General features: G+C 44.0%; 1 protein-coding gene across 2 annotated transcripts in view; it reads right to left on the minus strand.

The window, feature by feature from the left end:
* The window catches only part of SNUPN (snurportin 1), an 88786-nt gene extending 70080 nt beyond the window's left edge, over positions 1 to 18706 (minus strand). The window contains exons 1-3 of one of the 2 annotated variants that reach the window (XM_030186826.1): positions 18534 to 18706; positions 15152 to 15317; positions 9337 to 9493 (exon numbers count right to left, since the gene is read on the minus strand). In XM_030186826.1, the coding sequence (XP_030042686.1) occupies positions 9337 to 9493; positions 15152 to 15309 (315 nt within the window). In that variant the 5' untranslated portion in view covers positions 15310 to 15317; positions 18534 to 18706. The remainder of the gene's footprint in view (positions 1 to 9336; positions 9494 to 15151; positions 15318 to 18533) is intronic. The other variant, XM_030186833.1, reaches the window with a different exon arrangement.
* Positions 18707 to 19088: the final 382 nt, after the last annotated feature.

The raw sequence follows: 19088 nt of genomic DNA on the forward strand, positions 1-19088 counted from the left end.
CGAACCTGTGCAGAACCTCCACTAGCCAGTATACCCCTGACAAAGCAGAGAAACAAAAAACACTAACAACAACTAGCAACCCTGTACGTGGTCACAGTAAACTGCAAAAACAAGAAACATCTTCCGCTTGCTCTTACGGAAACATGTTCCTTTGCCTTTGATAAAACAGTTGGGCTTCTACAGGTGGACTATCAAAGAAGAGCCCCACCTGTCCCGGACTCCTATCACAAAACAGAAATAAACAGTCTGCAATTAGAGAAACAACAATTTACAGCAGCCAAGAATTATCCAACAAACACACCTCCTGGCCTCCAATACAGACAGGGCGGGCTCTTGACCGGTCTGGAGGGTCTAGAGGAAAGAAAATTAGCAGGTAAGATCTAATTTCACCTTCCTCAGCGACCCTCCAGACCGGTCAAGACGCGTGGGACGTACCAGAGCAGTAACTAACTTATGGGAGGGACCTACTAAGGCCAGAGGTCAAAACTGCTGCCCCAAAGCGCACCTCGTCCTTTGCATGCACAGGAATCCTATAATGCTTCACAAAGGAATGCAACGAAAACCAAACCGCAGCCCGACAAATATCTAACAGAGAAATCATACTATTCTCCGCCCACGAGGCTGCCATTCCCCTAGTGGAATGAGCAGACCAGCCCCTAGGCACCACAGGACCCTTCACCAAGTAAGCAGATGCAACCACCTCCTTCAACCACCGTGCTATGGTCACCTTAGGAGCCGCTGCACCCTTCTTTGGGCCACCATGAAGAACGAACAAACGGTCAGAGGCTCTGAAGTCCTGAGTTCCAGAGAGATAACAACTCAAAACTCTCCTGACATCCAGCTTGGCAATACCACGCTGCTCCGAATCTCCAGCCATATCACCCAACACTGGCAGAGAGATGACCTGATTAACATGGAACTCGGAAACCACCTTGGGCAAAAAAGGAAAGCACCGTCCGCAACGAAACCTTTCCCTCAGAAAGGACAAAAATGGTTCCCTAAAAGACAAAGCCTGAAGCTCTGAAACACTCCGTGCTGAAGTAATCGCCACCAACAAGACCGCCTTTAAAGATAAATCCTTACAAGATGCCGATACCAGAGGCACAAACGGAGGCCTGATCAAAGCATCCAAAACTAGCTTCAAATCCCACGGAGGCACCATCCGTCACTGAGGCGGACGCAGCAACTTAACACCCTTCAAAAAACGCACTACCTCAGGCACAGACGCGAAGGACTTTCACTGATGCTTCCCACGAAAACATGACAAAGCTGCCACCTGAACCTTCAGTGTAGACAAGGCCAGACCTCTATCAACACCATCGTGCAAAAATTCCAAAACTTCCGCCACCGAAGAGTGAAACGGCCGAACTCGATGGTCTTCACACCAGTGCTCAAAGATTCTCCAAACCCGGACATACGCCAAGGAAGTGGATCGTCTACGGCAACTCAACATCGTAGCAAAGCCACTGGACGAAAGCCCCTTCTTCTTCAACTTGTGCCGCTCAAGAGCCAAGCCATAAGCGAAAACCGAGCCGGATCCGGCATGATTATCGGGCCTTGACACAGAACTGATCCCAACAAAGGCAGGGCCGCCGCCCCTGCCAACCGCACCAGGTCTCCATACCATGGTCGACGCTGCCAATCCGAAGCTACCAGAATCACCCGACCGGAGTGATGTTCGATGCGCTATATTACTCGACCGACTAACAGCCACAGAGGAAACACATACAGTCACTCCCGAAGCCAAGGCAACAGAAGAGTGTCGATTTCCTCCGCTCAAGGGTCTCTTCAGCGACTGAAAAAAAAAAATCTCTGAACTTGCGCATAGCGAGCCGTTGCCCTAAGATCACCGAAAGTCCCCAGACCGACACAACTCACTGGAACACTGACCGAAGAAAAGACCACTCTCTGGGATCTAGAGTGTGCCTGCTGAGATAATCTGCAACTATGTGACCTACCCCGGCCACATGCGCTGCCAAGAGAGCCTGAAGATGAGTTCAACTGCGCCGCCAAGGCTCTTTGTTCCCCCCTTGACGGCTGACATATGCTACTGCCATGGCATTGTCACAGAGCACTCGGACTGCCTTGTGGCGAACCACCGACGTCAAGGCCTGGAGCACCACCCGAATGGCCCGAGTTTCCAGCCGGTTGATGGACCACTCTGCTTCTGCCCGAGACCACCGGCCTTGAGCTACCTGACTGAGACAATGTGCCCCCCAACCTTGCAGACTGGCATCCGTGACCATTACCAGCCCCTGTGGGGACTCCAACGGCATTCCTTTCCCAAATTGCGCGGACTGAGCCACCAGCGGAGACTGAGACGAGGGGCCACCGACAGCGGACAACACATTTCCAAGTCCTGCGACAGAGGGGACCAACGACTGAGCAGAGCTGACTGTACCTGACGCATGTGCGCCCTGGCCCACGGAACTACCTCTATGGTCGCCGCCATCAGGCCCAGGACCTGACGATAAGTACGGGCCGTCGGTGCCTTCTCTGCAAGGAACCGACGAATCGGACCCTGTAACTTGGAACCAAAAGGCTGCACAAAGAAAAGTGAAGATAAGCTTCCGTCAAATCCAGGGAAGTGAGAAACTCTCCTTTCCTGACCGCACCAGTGACCGACCGCAACGTCTCCATCCGGAAAGAGGGCACCTTGAGTGCCGCATTGACCCTTTTGAGATCTAAAATGGGACGAAAAGTGTCCTCTTTCTTGTGGACCACAAAATAGATCAAATAGCACCCTGAGCGTTGCTGATCTGAAGGAACAGGAACCACGGCTCCCAACGCGAGCAGCCACCGCAGAGTGTCCCTCACTGCTGCCCTCTTGCTCCAAGACCGACAGAGGGATTCCAGAAACACTTCGGGAGAACAGCTTTCGAATTCCAGCGCACATCCGCCTCGAAACACCTTGAGAACCCACTGATCTGACCTGATTTGGGCCCAACTCTGGTAAAACAGACTCAGCCGAGCCCCAACATGCACCAGAGCCTGGGAATTGTGGCCTGAATACTAACCTCCCGCGGAAAAGCCACGCCCTCCGCGACGACTCTCACGAAAGAACTGTGTGCGCTGGAAAAACCAACCCCTAGAGGTCCTACTACTATTAAACATTTCTATAGCACTACTAGACTTATGCAGCGCTGTACAAATTAACATGAAAAGACAGTCCCTGCTCAACAGAGCTTACAATCTAAATTGGACAAACAGCTAGGGGTAGGTCCCACTCGATCTGCCCGGCCTATACCGCTGAGCCTCCCTAAACCGTCCCCGAGAGGAACTAGTTCTGGCCCCTGCCTTGAACCGAAAAACTGGAAGCCATAGAACCTTGGTATCACTAAGACCTCACACTAACTTGTCCAAATCTTCTCCAAAGAGCATAGCTCCCTTAAGTGGCAGAGACCCACAACCATAGCCATATTATTTGTCTGAAGTAGGCAACAAATCATAAAAGCCTCAGACAAAAAGGATGAACCCATGTCCAAGTCGGCTAACTCCTGACCCCCAGAAGAACCAACATCTACCGAATCATCCAGGAGCTTCTCGGCCCAACGAAAACATGCCCGAGCTACCAGACCCCCACAAACCGAGGCCTGCAGGGCTAGAGCCGACAAAACAAAACTACGCTTGAGAAAAGATCCCAACTTCCTATCCTGAGGATCACGGAGGGCCGTTCCTCCATCAAACGGGATAGCCGTAGCTATAATTACTGCCGTCACTACTGCATCTACCATGGGAGCCTTAAAGGAATCCCTATCGTCCTGAGGGAGGGGATAAAGCCTCGCCATTGCCTTTGCCACCTTACACGGCAAATCCCATTCCTGACAAATCATCTCCCGGAGATCCTTGTTCATAGGGAAGGATCACGCCTGACGCTGAATGCCCTTCACCAACGGATCCTGGACAGTTTCCCCCAAAGCCACCTCAGGACCAAACTGAAGGGTGGACGACACCTGATCTATGAGTTCTGACAGCTCATCTCTATGGAAAATCCGCACTACTGAAGGATCCTCTCCAGGAATCCAACAATCCTGCTCCTGAGAGCCGTCAATTCCATCTGACTCCCCCAGATCACTAAGCGCAGCTTCTGCAGCTACAGGAAAAAAACATTGCCTGTCCTCTGACCACTCTAACCGTGGTCTCTCAGCCAAGACGGAAATAGCCCCCTCTTCCAATTGGGGGGGGGAGGGGGGGGGTCCCGATCTCCAGGCCTGATACCGCGTCCAGACAAAATCTGGAGGAAAGCCCACCATTCCTGGACCGTCATTAGGCCCTTTTGTGCCAAAAATGGAGGCCACAGGCCCAAAACCAGCCGGCTCCACGGGCCGCGTCAGACTCAAGATGGCGGCTGTTCCCGCCGAAACTGTTCCCGCTGACAGCGGCCCTGCCTACGCTCCCGCTGACCCGGAGACTCCCGACACCATCGATCCCTCCGCGGTCAAGTCGGGGGGTGCCGCAGCCACCTTTATAGGTGCACCGCAAAGCTACACTGAGCGCCCGGCGCCTCTACCCCTCGCCACGAGCACGCGCGACATCGGAGGAGCTGGGCCGCCATAAACCACGAGGGAAGGGAAAAGCTGTTCCGCAAACGCGCCAAACCAAAAACTCACTCACACTGCAAAAGCACTGGAGAAAGCGCTGCTCTCTCGTTCCAGCAAGGAATCAAAACCCCCGTTCGGTCCGCTGAAAATAAAGAAATAAATGCCCTTAAAGGCACAGAACTCCAACTCTGGCAGCTGGAAATTGTAAGGCACTCAAGGCTACAATACTGAGAAAGCAGCCGAGGCACAAAGCTGCCAAGCAAAACGAAATAGAATAACTGACCTTAAAGGCACAGTACTCTAATTCTGGCATCTGGAAATTGTAAGGCACTCAAGGCTACAATACTGAGAAAGCAGCCGAGGCACAAAGCTGGCAAGCAAAATGAAATAGAATAACTGACCTTAAAGGCATCGTACTCTAACTCTGGCATCTGGAAATTGTAAGGCACTCAAGGCTACAATACTGAGAAAGCAGCCGAGGCACAAAGCTGCCAAGCAAACAGAAATAGAGAGCAGCACAGGGGGAGGGACCCAAACATAGGTGTAACACCCCAGGGGGAAAAACTGGGCCCCACCAGACCCAGGGCCCCAAAGCACTTTTTTTTTTTTTTTTATACACACACGTACAGGGTACTGCAACAGAATAAAGTTTGGAAGGAAAAAATCCTACGACCCAATGACAAACTACCTCACCAGATTATTGGAGACTGCACAGGCTGTCAACTGCTACCTCTGCTGAGACTGAGAAAATACTGGCTAGTGGAGGTTCTGCACAGGTTCGTTCTGCACAGGTTATATATACAGGCTTCAAAAGCTTAGTGTTTTCTCAGTCTCCCTCTGCTGGTAGGAGGACATAACCCACGCGTCTTGACCGGTCTGGAGGGTCGCTGAGGAAGTAAGCGTTATCTTCTGGTAAGCCTGGACATAACTGCAGCCTTTGATATAATTAATCACAGCATATTGATCAACAGGCTTTGATCTATTGGGCTGAATGGCTTGGTCCTTAATTTGTTTAAATCTTTTTTAGTAGTTTGGTTCAGCACTTTCTGCTATGCTGTTTAAAAATCTTTCTGTTGCCTCTTTGTAGACACACTAATTATTCTCAGCTAACTTATAAACTATATGCAGATGACATTCAATTTTTTGTGGAGCTCGGCAGCTCTATGATGATAGTAAATAAAGTTACTTACTCTTTATTTGAATACTGTTAATCAGTGGTTGTGGGGTAATCATCTTCAACTGAATATGGCAAAAACACAGATCTTAATTCTGTTTGGTTCTTTGTACGATAGTGTTCCTCCTGGTTCTGTCACTGGCAATGTGTCTATCCCAATTGTTAACTCAATGCTTAATCTTCTCCTCCCAATATTCCACATTCCATCCAACCAACCACTCTCACCACTCCTGATATCACAATTCCTATACCAACAATCTGAAAATCCTTGGAGTTACACTGGATAAATACTTACCCTTGAAGACCACGCAACATCCATCACCAAGAAAATGTTCAACATGATGTGGATGTTGAAACGTGTGAAACCTTATCTCCCCTTGAATACCTTCCGCAATTTGGCACAATCCACGGTACTCACCCACGCTGATTACTGTAATAGTATCTTCATTGGATGTAAGGCCCAAATCATAAAGAAACTTCAGACTGCCCAGAACACGGCAGCTAGACTTATTTATGGGAAGCTTAGATTCGAAAGTGCAACACCCCTCCGTATGAAACTTCACTGGCTCCCTATTAGAGAACGAGTCAACTTTAAGGCCATCACACTAATACACAAGATCATCCATGGAGTATCACCAAGTTACATGGTCAATCTATTAGATCTTCCATCCAGAAACATGTCAACATCTTCACGGACATACCTTAACCTGCATCTTCCCAATTGCAAGGACTGAAGTATAAAACATATCATGCATCTAACTTCCCCTACCTGGGATCCCAACTCTGGAATGCTCTACCCAGATACATTCGATCAACTAGTGAATACCTTCCCTTTAGGAAACTATTGAAAACCCATCTATTCAAACAGATTTACCCAAATGACTTGACCTACCATAAGCAAACATAAGCAACCCATCCATTTACCGGTTCAGCTAATCATTAACAACAATGGCTCAGAAATTACCTCCTACCAATCTTCTTACCCTCCATGCTCTTCCCATACCTCTTCATCGCTCCACTTCCTTACCTATCAATTTCCTCTTTCTCGTACCTCTTTTATCCCATTTACCCTTGCTCATTTGTCCTACCACATACCTCCTTTGTTGATTCAGATACTACAGATTGTATTCTCTTGTTATTTTGTAAGCCGCATTGAGCCTGCGATGAGTGGGAAAGCGCAGGATACAAATGTAATAAATAAATAAATATTACAGATCTAGGCTTCATGTTAGATTCTAAACTAACAATGAAGATGTATGTTCAGAAAATAATTAAGCAAATATTTTATAGGCTAATGTTGACTAGGCATCTGCGAGATCTTTTTACCTTCTCGAAATTCCGTTTAATTATTCAGAGTATTGTTATTTCATGCTTCGATTACTGTAATGGTCTACTTCTGGTCTTGCGTGGGAATATTTTAAAAGCTTTGCAGGTTGCTCAAAACTCTGCAGAGTCCTTTATGGCTATTCCTGGTATACGCACGTCACTCTTATTTTAAAAATGTTACACCAGTTCACTATTAAACAAACAGAGGATTGTTTTAAAAACTTTATTATTTGTTTTCAAAGTACAAAATAATCTGGTTTCTCCTGTTCTTTCCTCTTCCTTATGAGCTTACCAACCTGTAAGAGCTTTGAGATCTTTTAATGCTAACCTTAAGTACATAAGTATTGTCATACTGGGACAGACCAAAGGTCCATCAAGCCCAGCATCCTGTTTCCAGCAGTGGCCAATCCAAGTCACAAGTACCTAGCAAGATCCCAAGTCAGTACATTTTATGCTGCTTATCCTAGAAATACGCAGTGGAGTTTCCCCATCCATTTTAATAATGGCTTATGAACTTTTCTTTTAGGAAGCTATCCAAACCTTTTTCAAAACTTTTTGGACGTGCCATCTTTTCAGTTTATCAAGCTAGATGAATATTGCAGATCTTCTTTTAAAGTTGAGGGGCCAAAACTGTGGCACGAGTTGCCTAGGCACATAAGGTCTTTGAAGGCCTCAAATCAATTTAGGAGGCAACTTAAAACACTGTTATTCTTAGAATTATTTGGTGACCAACAAGCCTCCGTTTAGATATGAGTCATACCTGCTTTGGTAAATGAGTAATGCACAGTTGATGTTAGTTTGATTACTGTGTGTGGAGTCCTTGGTATAGTATATACGTGATATCTGTCATTTCATCACTATGAATGTACTTATTGTAAATCATCAAGAGCTCTATGGATTGTGCGGGTTATAAATGTTTTAAATAAATAAATTTACTAGTTTCCAGCCAACTTTTCAGAGATTGAAAGCAACTCTCAAGCAGACCCAACACACAAGCGACGTTCACCTTTCAGGTTATAAAAATCTGATTATCAACAGATACTGATAAAACAGGGGAAAGGGGTAACTTCTGAGCAACTCACTGAATCAGCTACTGTACTCTCGATTGTCTCCCATTCTGAACAACCACACGTGATCTCTATGGAACAAAGACACAAAACCAGCTGCAATAGTATCAGCAATTGCCAATTGAATAATAAAGCATCTCTAATAATAACCTCTGCTTTAACTGACCGATCAAGTTTTCTCATTTTTTATTATAATGAAATATTGCAATATAGGCAAGGTTTAAACACTATATCACACACATTATACCTACCCTGCAAAGGCACATGGTAGTGTGAATTAACTTTAGGGGAAGTGCAGGAGCTTTTTTTAATCAATTTTATTCTCAAGGAATGGAAGCCTCAAGCTGTCCCTTTTCCTAAACTGTTAATTTTGCTGAACATCCTCAGAGGCAAGCATACCTCCTGGAACCTTTAGTCCAATGTCCATCCTTTATGGCTGAACTGGTTTTTGTTTCTGGTGAACAGATTTTCAGCCACGACAGTGAGGAGTTAGTATTAACTACATCAACTTCTGAGAAGAAAGCAAGTGGAGTGACTGGTGCACCAGGAGCTTTGAAATGTCAAATGATAGGATAGAAGCTGAGATGTTTATTTATTTAAAATATTTAATATACCGCCACTTCTTGAACAAGATTGCAGCGGTTCACAATAAAATTGAAACAGAAAAGAACGTCATAATATATAGGACAGAAACAACCATACTATAGCAAACACGCAACCAGACCGCTCTACTGAATAGGCCACCAACAACCCTGAGGTAAGGTGTTGTACATCCCTCAAGTACAACCAACCTAAGGACTTATTTTCTGTGATCCCTGTCTCCAATAACAGGTTTATGAGCTGAAAAGATCTGAGTTACCCCATCAAGGATGACGTAAGCTGAAGAGGTTTACAGTTGTTAATTTGATCCAGACTCTGGCTCTGATACTGTGGGAACTATAAAGATGTCACTTTCTTAGCATCAGAAAGCTGGAACAAGAAAATATCTACATTTTCAATAGAGGAAGCTTACAGATTTGAGACAGTTTTTTTCTTTATTAATAGAAGAAAAGTGAAAATATATTCAGTACTTAAGGAAAGAAAATGCAGATAAGAACTACCAATATAACTAAACTTATCCTCAAAAATCCATTTAAATAATAGGGAGTGCTACAAGTTAATCCTACTGCTTTCACTGGTTATTTGAAAGACTGTACACATTTCCACAGATACTTCACTGATTGCTCACCTGGTTTGCATAGCGTTTTGGTAATTTCTTGGCATTTTCAACATCCATCTCTTCATCCCCGGATCCGCTGTCACCATCCTCCTCTTTCTCACTGCCAGTTCCAGTCCAGTCGTCCTCAGCCAGCCTCCGGGCATGGTTTATGTAATCCAGTCGCTTCCTAAAGAACAGGCAGAGAAGACAAGTGTCTTGACCTATTGTGACAGTGATGGGAAAACCAAGGTAGCAAAACAGCACTGGCACATTGGCAGATGGGAATGGGATCTTCGATATGAAAAGACACAGAAGGAAATGGTTGAATTCAGTGCAGAAAAATAAAGTTCAGTTCTCTAAGCTGTCCCATTTTTAGACTGGAGAGTATAGTTTTAAACAGCCCCCAAAACAAAGTAGTAGGAAAAAAAATACCAAAAAAGTTATTAGATGGAAAGGATACCTTCATAAGCCAAAGGAATATTTAAAGGTGAAAAGTTTGAGAACTGAACCTTAGCATCCCTGAAAACTGTAAATTACTCTCCCACATCATCTATTTCCAGTTACTCCCTTTGCCCTCCAATTCTTTGGGAAAGATTTCAGAAGCTCGCTTTCTCATTCAGCCTAATTTATTGCTTGGCTAATTCATTCCTTTTGGATACCAACAGCTTTATCCAATAAATATTTTTTCTCTACAGACAAGAACAGAAAGACATGTGTTGGAATAAGGCCCTATGCTGGAAAGGATTCATACTCCCCACACTCCAAGTACAAGGAAAATCTGCAAGATTTTACTACAGACATAAAAATTATGGCAGATTACAACCAGCAGGCCACTTTGTCCATCTGTTTTCGCTCGTCGCAATACCACAAAACCTATTTCTCTCCGGTGTTACCCTCTCTTCCCCTACAATCAGAAATCTTCTGAGCTTGTTTTATGTTTTTTTGACCTTCAGTTACAATTTTCCTTCCATAGCCTCCAGTGGAAAGCTGTTCCAGTATTCTTCCCCCCCCCCCCCCAAACTTTGTGCAAAATGCTTCCTTACGTTACTCCTGAGTTGGGACCCTTGGTTCTAAAGTTTCCTTTGGAGGAGTAGCCTAGTAGTTAGAGCACCAGTCTTAACATCCAGAGGAGGCTGGTTCAAATCCCACTGCTGCTCCTTGTGATCTTGGGCAAGTCACTTAACCCTCTATTGTCTCAAATATAAAATTAGATTGTGAGTCCTCCAGGGACAGAGAAATACCCAGTGTACCTGAGTGTAACTCACCTTGAGCTACAACTAAAAAAGTGTGAGCAAAATCTAAATAAATATTTGCACTCCCGCACTGTGAATGGAGCAAACTAATGCCAGGGTTTGCACACAATTTCACTTAAACGGAGAAGCATAAGCACTTAACTCCTGTTGTCAGCCTCTGCATGGATTACTAATATAAGACTAGAGAAATACTAAAGGTCCACTCAGCAGCAAGCACATATAGGAAGTATATAACCAATGGCAAGAGCAACTGTTCTGCAGTTCGATCTATCTAGCACGTTCGACCTTATACAACATCAATTGCTATTGGTGATTTTCAATAGTATCGGTGTAGGGAACAATGTGCTGACCTGGTCTGAAGGTTTTCTTACACCTAGAACATATAAAGTTTAGAGGCGCTCTCTCAGATTCATGGCAGTTGGTGCAGAGAGTCCCACAGGGCTTCCCTTATCTCCTATGCTGTTTAATGTGCTAATGGAGTGGAGGAGTGGCCTAGTGGTTAGAGGGTCTTGAAATCCAGAGGTGGCCGGTTCAAATCCCACTGCTGCTCCTTGTGATCTTGGGCAAGTCACTTAACCCTCCATTGCCTGAGGTACAAACTTACATTGTGAGCCCTCCTGGGACAGAGAAATATCCAATGTATCTGAATGTAACTTACCTTGAGCTACTGAAAAGGTGTGAGCAAAATCCAAATAAACAAATGTCATCTTTGAGTTCAGTTTTAGGATCTGCTGGTTATAAAATTTTTTAGTTATGCTGATGACATCACAATTTTACTACTTATACACCAAACAGCCAAAGATACTACCTCTAAAATAAGGGACTGCATTCAGCTCAGAGCGCTGGATATGAAACTTAATAAAGATAAAACTAAATTTCTGCTGCTGAGACAAAGCGATGACTTGTGGAATAATAATATCCTGAAACTAAGCGGACATAATTTTCCATCGGAGGATAACATTAAAATTTTAGGGATAACATTTTGAGTCCCAAATCAATATGCTGTTTAAGAATTCATAATTTGTTAGACATTTCTGCTTTCCAATTGGTGGTGCAAAGTTCGCTTCTATCAATACTTGACTATAACAATATTATATATGCAGGTTGTCAAAAAAATTTAAGAAAATCCATTAATTCAGTACACTGCATCTTCCTATATAATAATTCTCACCTCCAACAGGATGTGCTTGGGACCCTGCCTGCTGGAAGTGGTCTGCTAGGCAGGCACACACTGACCTCAGTGGCAGACAATTTGGCAAAGCAAAACAATCTGAGTGCTGGCCATTAGGACACAGGGTTGATAGGAGAGTTTTAAAAGACTGAAGGAACCGAAAGTGCTAAATGGGGGGAGGGGGGAGAGTTAACTGAAAGACATGAACATTTGGGAAAAGAAAACAATCTGAATGCTGGCCATTAGGACACAGGGTAGCTAGGAGAGTTTTAAAAGACTGAAGGAAACTAAAGTGTTAAACTGGAGAAGGGGGGGGGGGGAGTTGTGAATGACTGAAAGACATGCAAATTTGGGACAGGAAAACAATCTCAATGCTGGCCATTAGCACACAGGGTACATAGGACATTTTTAAAAGACTGAAGGAACCAAAAGTGTTCGGGGGGGGGGGGGGCAAGTTCTGAATAAATGAAAATTTACGAGAGGAACACAATCTGAATGCCGGGCATTTGTACACAGGGTAGATAGGACACTTTTTAAAAAAAATGAAGGATGTGAAAGTATTACATCTTGGGGGAGGGGTGAGAAGGAAAGCGGTGGGGTATCCGGATACTGGGCATTAGGGCCACGGGGGTACATAGACTTTTGAAAGCCTTAAGGAACCCAAAGTGTGGGAAGGAGGAGGAAAAGGAGGGGAGGGAACAGGGTGAGGGGCATTAGGAACAGGGGAGGGGGCCCTGTCACACACTCTCATTCTCACACACACACTGTCTCACTCTGTCACACACCCGCACATTCACTCTGGCTCTCTCTCTCAAACATACACACTCCCAGGAAAACCTTGCTAGCGCCTGTTTCATTCGTTCCAGAAACGGGCCTTTTTTACTAGTTTTTAATATTCTCAGTCTATAAATACGATAGAGTCACTTCACTTCTGATAGACCTACACTGGCTATCAATCGAGGCTCAAATTCACTTTAAGGTATGTACATTTTTAAAAAATCCTTTATAGATTGGCACCTGCATATACGTCTGAGTGGGTTCAATTCTCATCTAAAAAAAAAATACTTTTCTGAGATTCTATGTTGCTACATTTTCCAAACCCCAGTAAATTGAGATATAAATAATTTTTTCTTCAAGCTTTGTCTATCAAGCCCCTGCCATTTGGAATACAATTCCTATATCAGAAAGATACAGGATTGCTTGCTTTTTAGGAAGGCATTGAAAAGTTTTCTTTTTAAGAATGAGTTTATCTTGTTGGGCAGACTGGATGGACCATTCAGTTCTTTATCTGCAGTCATTTACTATGTTACTATGTATGTAAATATGACTGCTTAATTGGTTTTATTCTTTTTTTTTTTACTTGTATTGTCAGCTCCCAGAGACTGGCTGGTTCTTTTATTAACCTGTAATCTGCATAGAACTCGCTGGGTGTTTGCAGAATATGAGAATATTTGTACTGTGTACATTTCCAGTTTAGTACTGATCCTAACATGGCACCCTTGTTAAATACAACACAACTGTCTAATCCCTTTTTGAGCCCAGTTGTACTATTTCCCTTCACAACATCCTGTGGCTATGAATTCTACAAGTTAACTCTGTGCTGTGTGAAATAACTTTTATATTTTGAACCTCTCACCTATTAATCCCCCCATTGCCCCATAGTTTTAATATTAAAGGACACAGTGAACAGCAGTTCCCTATTTCTTTTTCCCACATCTTTCATGATTTTATATACTTCTAATCACCTCTTTTCCATGCTGAATAGTCCTAGCTCATTGAGTCTATCTTTGCATCAAAGTTATTTCATACCCCTAATCATTTTTGTTGTATCTTTCCTACATGCATTATATCTCTTTTCAGATAGGCAACCAGAATTGCACGCTGGATTTAAATAACTGAATGGGGGAGTCTCATGAATTTAAATAGCAATTATGAGACTTATGAACAATTTAAGAAATGTTAAGGTTCTATTAATCTTTTGACCACCCCATGCAAACTGGGTCTGGGTTTATAGAGCTGTCAGAATGAGTGTAAGATTCTCTACTCTGAATAAATGGCAATCTAGAGCCCATCATTGTATATGAGAAGTTTGAATTGTCTTTTCCCCATATACATTAATTTGCACTGATGAATATGGAACTTATTTGCCACTTTAATACCCATTCACTAAATTCTGCGAGACCCCTTAGTAATGACTCTCCATCAGCTTAGGTTTGGATTACCTGGAATCATTTTACATCATCTGTCACCTCACAGTTTACTCCCTTTCCCAGTCTATCTTATGAATACACTGAACAGCACAGAAAGGTACTGGATCCATGAACAGACTGCTGGTGAAGGTGGAGACAAGGAGAGTGTCTGAATCCACAAAAGCATGGGAAAAGCAGAAAGGATCTCTAAGTGAGAGGAAAGGGAATGGATTTTGGATTTAGCGCACATCTTTTTCAGTAGTAACTCAATATGAGTTATATTCAGGCACAGTGGAGATTTTTCTTATATATATATATATATTTTTTTTTTTTTTTGATAATTTCAATTAAAATATATATATATATTTTTTTTTTAAATATTGAAATTATCAAATAGTTGAAACACCAATATGAATGAATACAATATCACTATTCATAAATAATATTAATGAGATAACTAGTTCAGCCAAACACAAATTGGTGAATAATTATTTATAACTGTAGGATTTCATGAGGTAAAGACCAACGATTTCCACTTGTGTTTGTATTATAGTGCAGATTTTTCCCACATTGAGATTTGAACCCTTGCTTCCCTGGTTCTTAGCCAGCTGCTCTTAAACATTAGGCTACTCCTCCACTGTAGCTGCACAGTAAGTGTAGATGGATGGAGTACACAGGCCATATGGCAGTGCTTACCAATCTTTCTTGTGGCTGTGACCCCATGATATCAGTCAAATAAAACTGTGTGACACCCCCCCCTCCGGAGGTGCAGAATAAGGATGCACCTTAGGAGAGTCCCCCTAGGCTGCGACCCCATTTGGGATCCCGACTCACATTTTAGGAAGCTCTGCCATATAGTCCTGCCATCACATTCTATGTTTCTATTACCTTTACAAGACACCTACCACTTACCTCTCTAACAAGGAATATCACCATTTACTGTAGTTTTAATCCATGATCCTTTATCCCCTTTACTTCCTACCTTTCAATCTTTTTTTAGTCCATGAAAGGACTTTTCCCCTTATTTTATGACAATCTGGTTTTTAAAAGCTTTTGGTGAGGAGCCTTATACAAAGTTGTTCGAAAAGGACCATAAATATTTTATATAAAACTTGATCACTCTGAAGGATGTGCTTCTTATGAAAATTTACTATTAACAATTTGACCTAAGACAGGATTGAAGCTTTTCCATTGCTAAAATTAAACTGCAGAATTACACCGAGTTCCCTTACAACTTCTGCAGCTCAAGCAGTTTGCGTCTCCGTTCTTTCTGATCCAAGGAACTGTACTTGGTCTTGTATTGTGCCAGCCGAGGATGAGGTGCTGCTGTGCTGTTCAGTTCTTGGGACACTGAAAAGCTGCCCGCCAATGCCTGACTCAACTCATCCATTCCAATATCTTGAAAAAGAATAAGGAAATATTTGAAACTGTACCTCATGTAAATCACAAACACAGTAGCATAGTAGATGATGGCAGAAAAAGACCAGCTGATCCATCCAGTCTTCCAAACTATTCCTGTCTATACTGCCAAGGCCATGTGACCATCTGTAGGTTATGATTTCCTGTTCAAGGACATTTTTTGTCATCTTTCTCTACTGTTCATGAGCATGTACGATTCTCTTTATAGTTCACACCCAGTACTTCTTTCCGCCCATGTCTAAAGTCACAACATCAGCAAAGCAATTACTCAGACATTAGGAGGGGCATAATCGAAAGGGACGCCCAAGTTTTGTTGAGGACATCCTCACAAAACGTCCCGATGGAGGAATGGGACGTCCAACTTTCATTTCGATAATACAGTCAGGGACGCCCAAATCTTGACATTTAGGTCGTCCTTAGACTTGGTAGTTTCTGATTTTCAGCGATAATGGAAACCAAGGACGCCCATCTCAGAAACGACCAAATGCAAGCCCTTTGGTTGTGGGAGGAGCCAGCATTTCTAGTGCACTGGTCCCCCTGACATGCCAGGACACCAACCGGGCACCCTAGGGGGCACTGCAGTGGACTTCATTAAAATGCTCCCAGGAACATAGCTCCCTTACCTTGTGTGCTGAGCTCCCCAAACCCCCCCTAAAACCCACTACCCACAACTGTACACCACTACCATAGCCTTTACAAGTGAAGGGGGGCACCTAGATGTGGGTACAGTGGGTTTGTGGTAGGTTTTGGAGAGCTCACTGTTTCCTTCACAAACGTAACAGGTAGGGAGGGGGTTGGGCCTGGGTCCGCCTGCCTGAAGTGCACTGCACCCACTAAAACTGCTCCAAGTACCTGCATACTGCTGTGATGGACCTGAGTATGACATCTGAGGTTGGCATAGAGGCTGGTAAAAAATATTTTTAAATATGTTTTTTGAGGGTGGGAGGGGGTTAGTGACCACTGGGGGAGTAAGGGGAGGTCATCCTCAATTCTCTTCGGTAGTCATCTGGTCATTTCGGCCACCTTTTTGTGCCTTGGTCGTAAGAAAAACAGGACCAGGTAAAGTTATCCAAGTGCTCGTTAGGGATGCCCTTTTTTTTTCCATTATGGGTCGAGGACGTCCACGTGTTAGGCACGCCCAAGTCCCGCCTTTGCTACGCCTCCAATACGCCCCCTTGAACTTTGGCCGTCCCTGCGACAGAGAGTAGTTGGGGACGTCCAAAATCGGCTTTCGATTATACCGATTTGGACGACCCTGGGAGGACGCCCATCTTCCGATTTGTGTTGAAAAATGGCCGTCCTTCTCTTTCGAAAATGAGCCTGAAAGCCTCCTAGTTCCCCGTGGCCTTTACAAAAGGTGCCATTGCACCATCTACCCATCGCACTGATCTGCTCAACAGAAGAAGTGCATATGCTGCCAAACTGATGCTGCCAAACTGACCTGGCTATTTGAGTACTAGCGCTCCTGTTTAAACTTCTATTTATTACTGTACTTGCAGTTGGCAAACAGATCAGCTTCTAATTATGCTGCTCATTTTCAAAGCACTTAGACTTACAAAGTTACATATGTTGCTATGGAACTAAGCTTATGTGCTTTGACAATGAGTAACTTCCATCCTTGGTTCTCTCTCTTTTTTGGCAACAATATATACTCTGTTTATCCCATGCCCACCATCCACTCGGAGTTGTTCCATAGATCTGCCATCCTTTCTATTAAAAAAATAAACAATTCTTTTCTATTTAGAATTCGGTCATATTTCTGATTAGCACTGCTTGTGAACTATTCCAGGCATCAACAATCCTCAAGTTTATTTAATTTGATATGCCGAGTGTCGACGCATCTATGCAGTGTCAATATAAATGTTCTTTTCTGTGAAAGATAGCTTCCCATACTTTATTGAAGCCTTTCAAATATTTGAATGTTTGTATCATATCACTCAGGCTCTCTTTTCAACAGTAAGTATATTTTGAGTGCCATAAGTGCTTTGATCTTTTGGCTAACACATATGTTTTCAAAATCATTTTCCATTCCTGTATATACACACAGATCCAGCGATTCACAGATCGGCTGCACCAAAGGGGAACTCAGAAGGAAAGCTCATTTTCCATGTGATTCAATGTTTGTGTCCCATTCCATCAACAGATCCCTGGAAAGTAAAACCCAGAACTACACAGGTAGGCAAAAGATTTTTGTTTTACAGGTTCTAGTAGGTTCACTTAACAATGCAAACAATGTTAAAGGCAGAGCTGCCAAGTTAACCAGTTCTGTATTTCTAATAGCCCTGTCCTTTTGCCTTAAGATCGGGGGGGGGGGGGGGGGGGGAACGGCAGCTCCCAAAGGTGGACTGAGGAAGCCACATATTCCCCTATACCCTCCCCCCCAGCTGCTGCCACCTGCTGCCACTGCATTAAACCATATCTTTGCTGGCAGGGATGCCCAAGCCCCACCAGTTGACGAGGTCTCCTATGTGAGTCCAGGGCACATGATGCCACATCACAGCTTAAATCAATGGGCGAACCACAGCAGCAAATGCCGAAGAGCGCATACACAAGAAAGCCAGCACTGGCAGCTGAAGCAAGCACGAGGAGTTAAGTGCTGCTCAAACAGCACGGGGGAGGGGGGGGCGTGCAGGAGACCTCTTCAGCTGGTGGTGAGGCTCAGACATTCCCACCAGCCATTAAAGCAGAGAGGGCTTGAGCACAATTGGGGGTGGGGGGACCCAGCCAGATCCCCTTGCTACCTGCAATTCAGATTTCAATGGGTAAAATTAGGGAGCACAAGCAGCTCACTGCATTGGCCAAAAAGGCTCCCTCCTGGAAAAAGGTAACCCTGGCAGTTTGGTTAAGGTTGCCAGCTCATCCCAGGCAAACATAATGGATAGATCCAAAGCTGGTTCTGCCTCACTATATGCCCGAATTTGAGGTTTAGACTTAGAAATCAGAACTACAACTCCAAAGAGGCACTTGGGCAAAATCTTTAAAACGCAGTCAATTAACTTGGTGTCCTGGAACGGGCTCCCTCTTTCCCTCACCGGGCAAAAACAATAAATCATACGAATTCGCGATCAGTCTACCCTCCCCATATGTGGTCTACCAGCTCTCCCCCTCTCTTTAGCTCTCCGATTCAAAATCTCTCCCCCACTAAATCCAGCACCTCTCTCTCCCTCAACAAACATGCTACCGTCAAACTCATACCGGAGATCGCCCACCACAGCTTTCTTTCACAGGTGACCCGTCCCCCTTGACTTAACTTCACTCTCTCAGCTCGGATACATACGTCCCGCAACTCCCGTCTCCCGCCTTGCCGGAAAACAGGAACTTGCGTCGGATGACGGTAGGACCAAGGAGTTAGATTGAGAACAGGAGACGTCAAGGAGGTTGGGAGACAGCATAAGCCTATCTGGCCCATTATGTTGGCTGAAGCTAGTAGGCGGAGCTTGCCGCCACATTAGTTCACCCAAAACAATTGAAAACAATAAACGGACTGTCTATGCGCGTGGTCCGTCTAAAAGCTCTAACCAGTTCCAGTTGGATAGAAAGTGCTTTTAAAGGTGGAGGATAAAGGATTTTGAAAACTTGTTTGACAGCTTTATTTATTTGAAAGCTTCCCTTATATATATATATATATATATATATATATATATATATATATATATATATATGTAGACCTATCTATATAGAGAGAGGAAGAGATCATGAAATAAAATTGAATATCACTAAAACAACTTAAAAATTACTGTACCTGGTAGA

The sequence above is a fragment of the Microcaecilia unicolor genome, chromosome 1, assembly GCF_901765095.1.
Source record: "Microcaecilia unicolor chromosome 1, aMicUni1.1, whole genome shotgun sequence".
Taxonomy (NCBI): domain Eukaryota; kingdom Metazoa; phylum Chordata; class Amphibia; order Gymnophiona; family Siphonopidae; genus Microcaecilia; species Microcaecilia unicolor.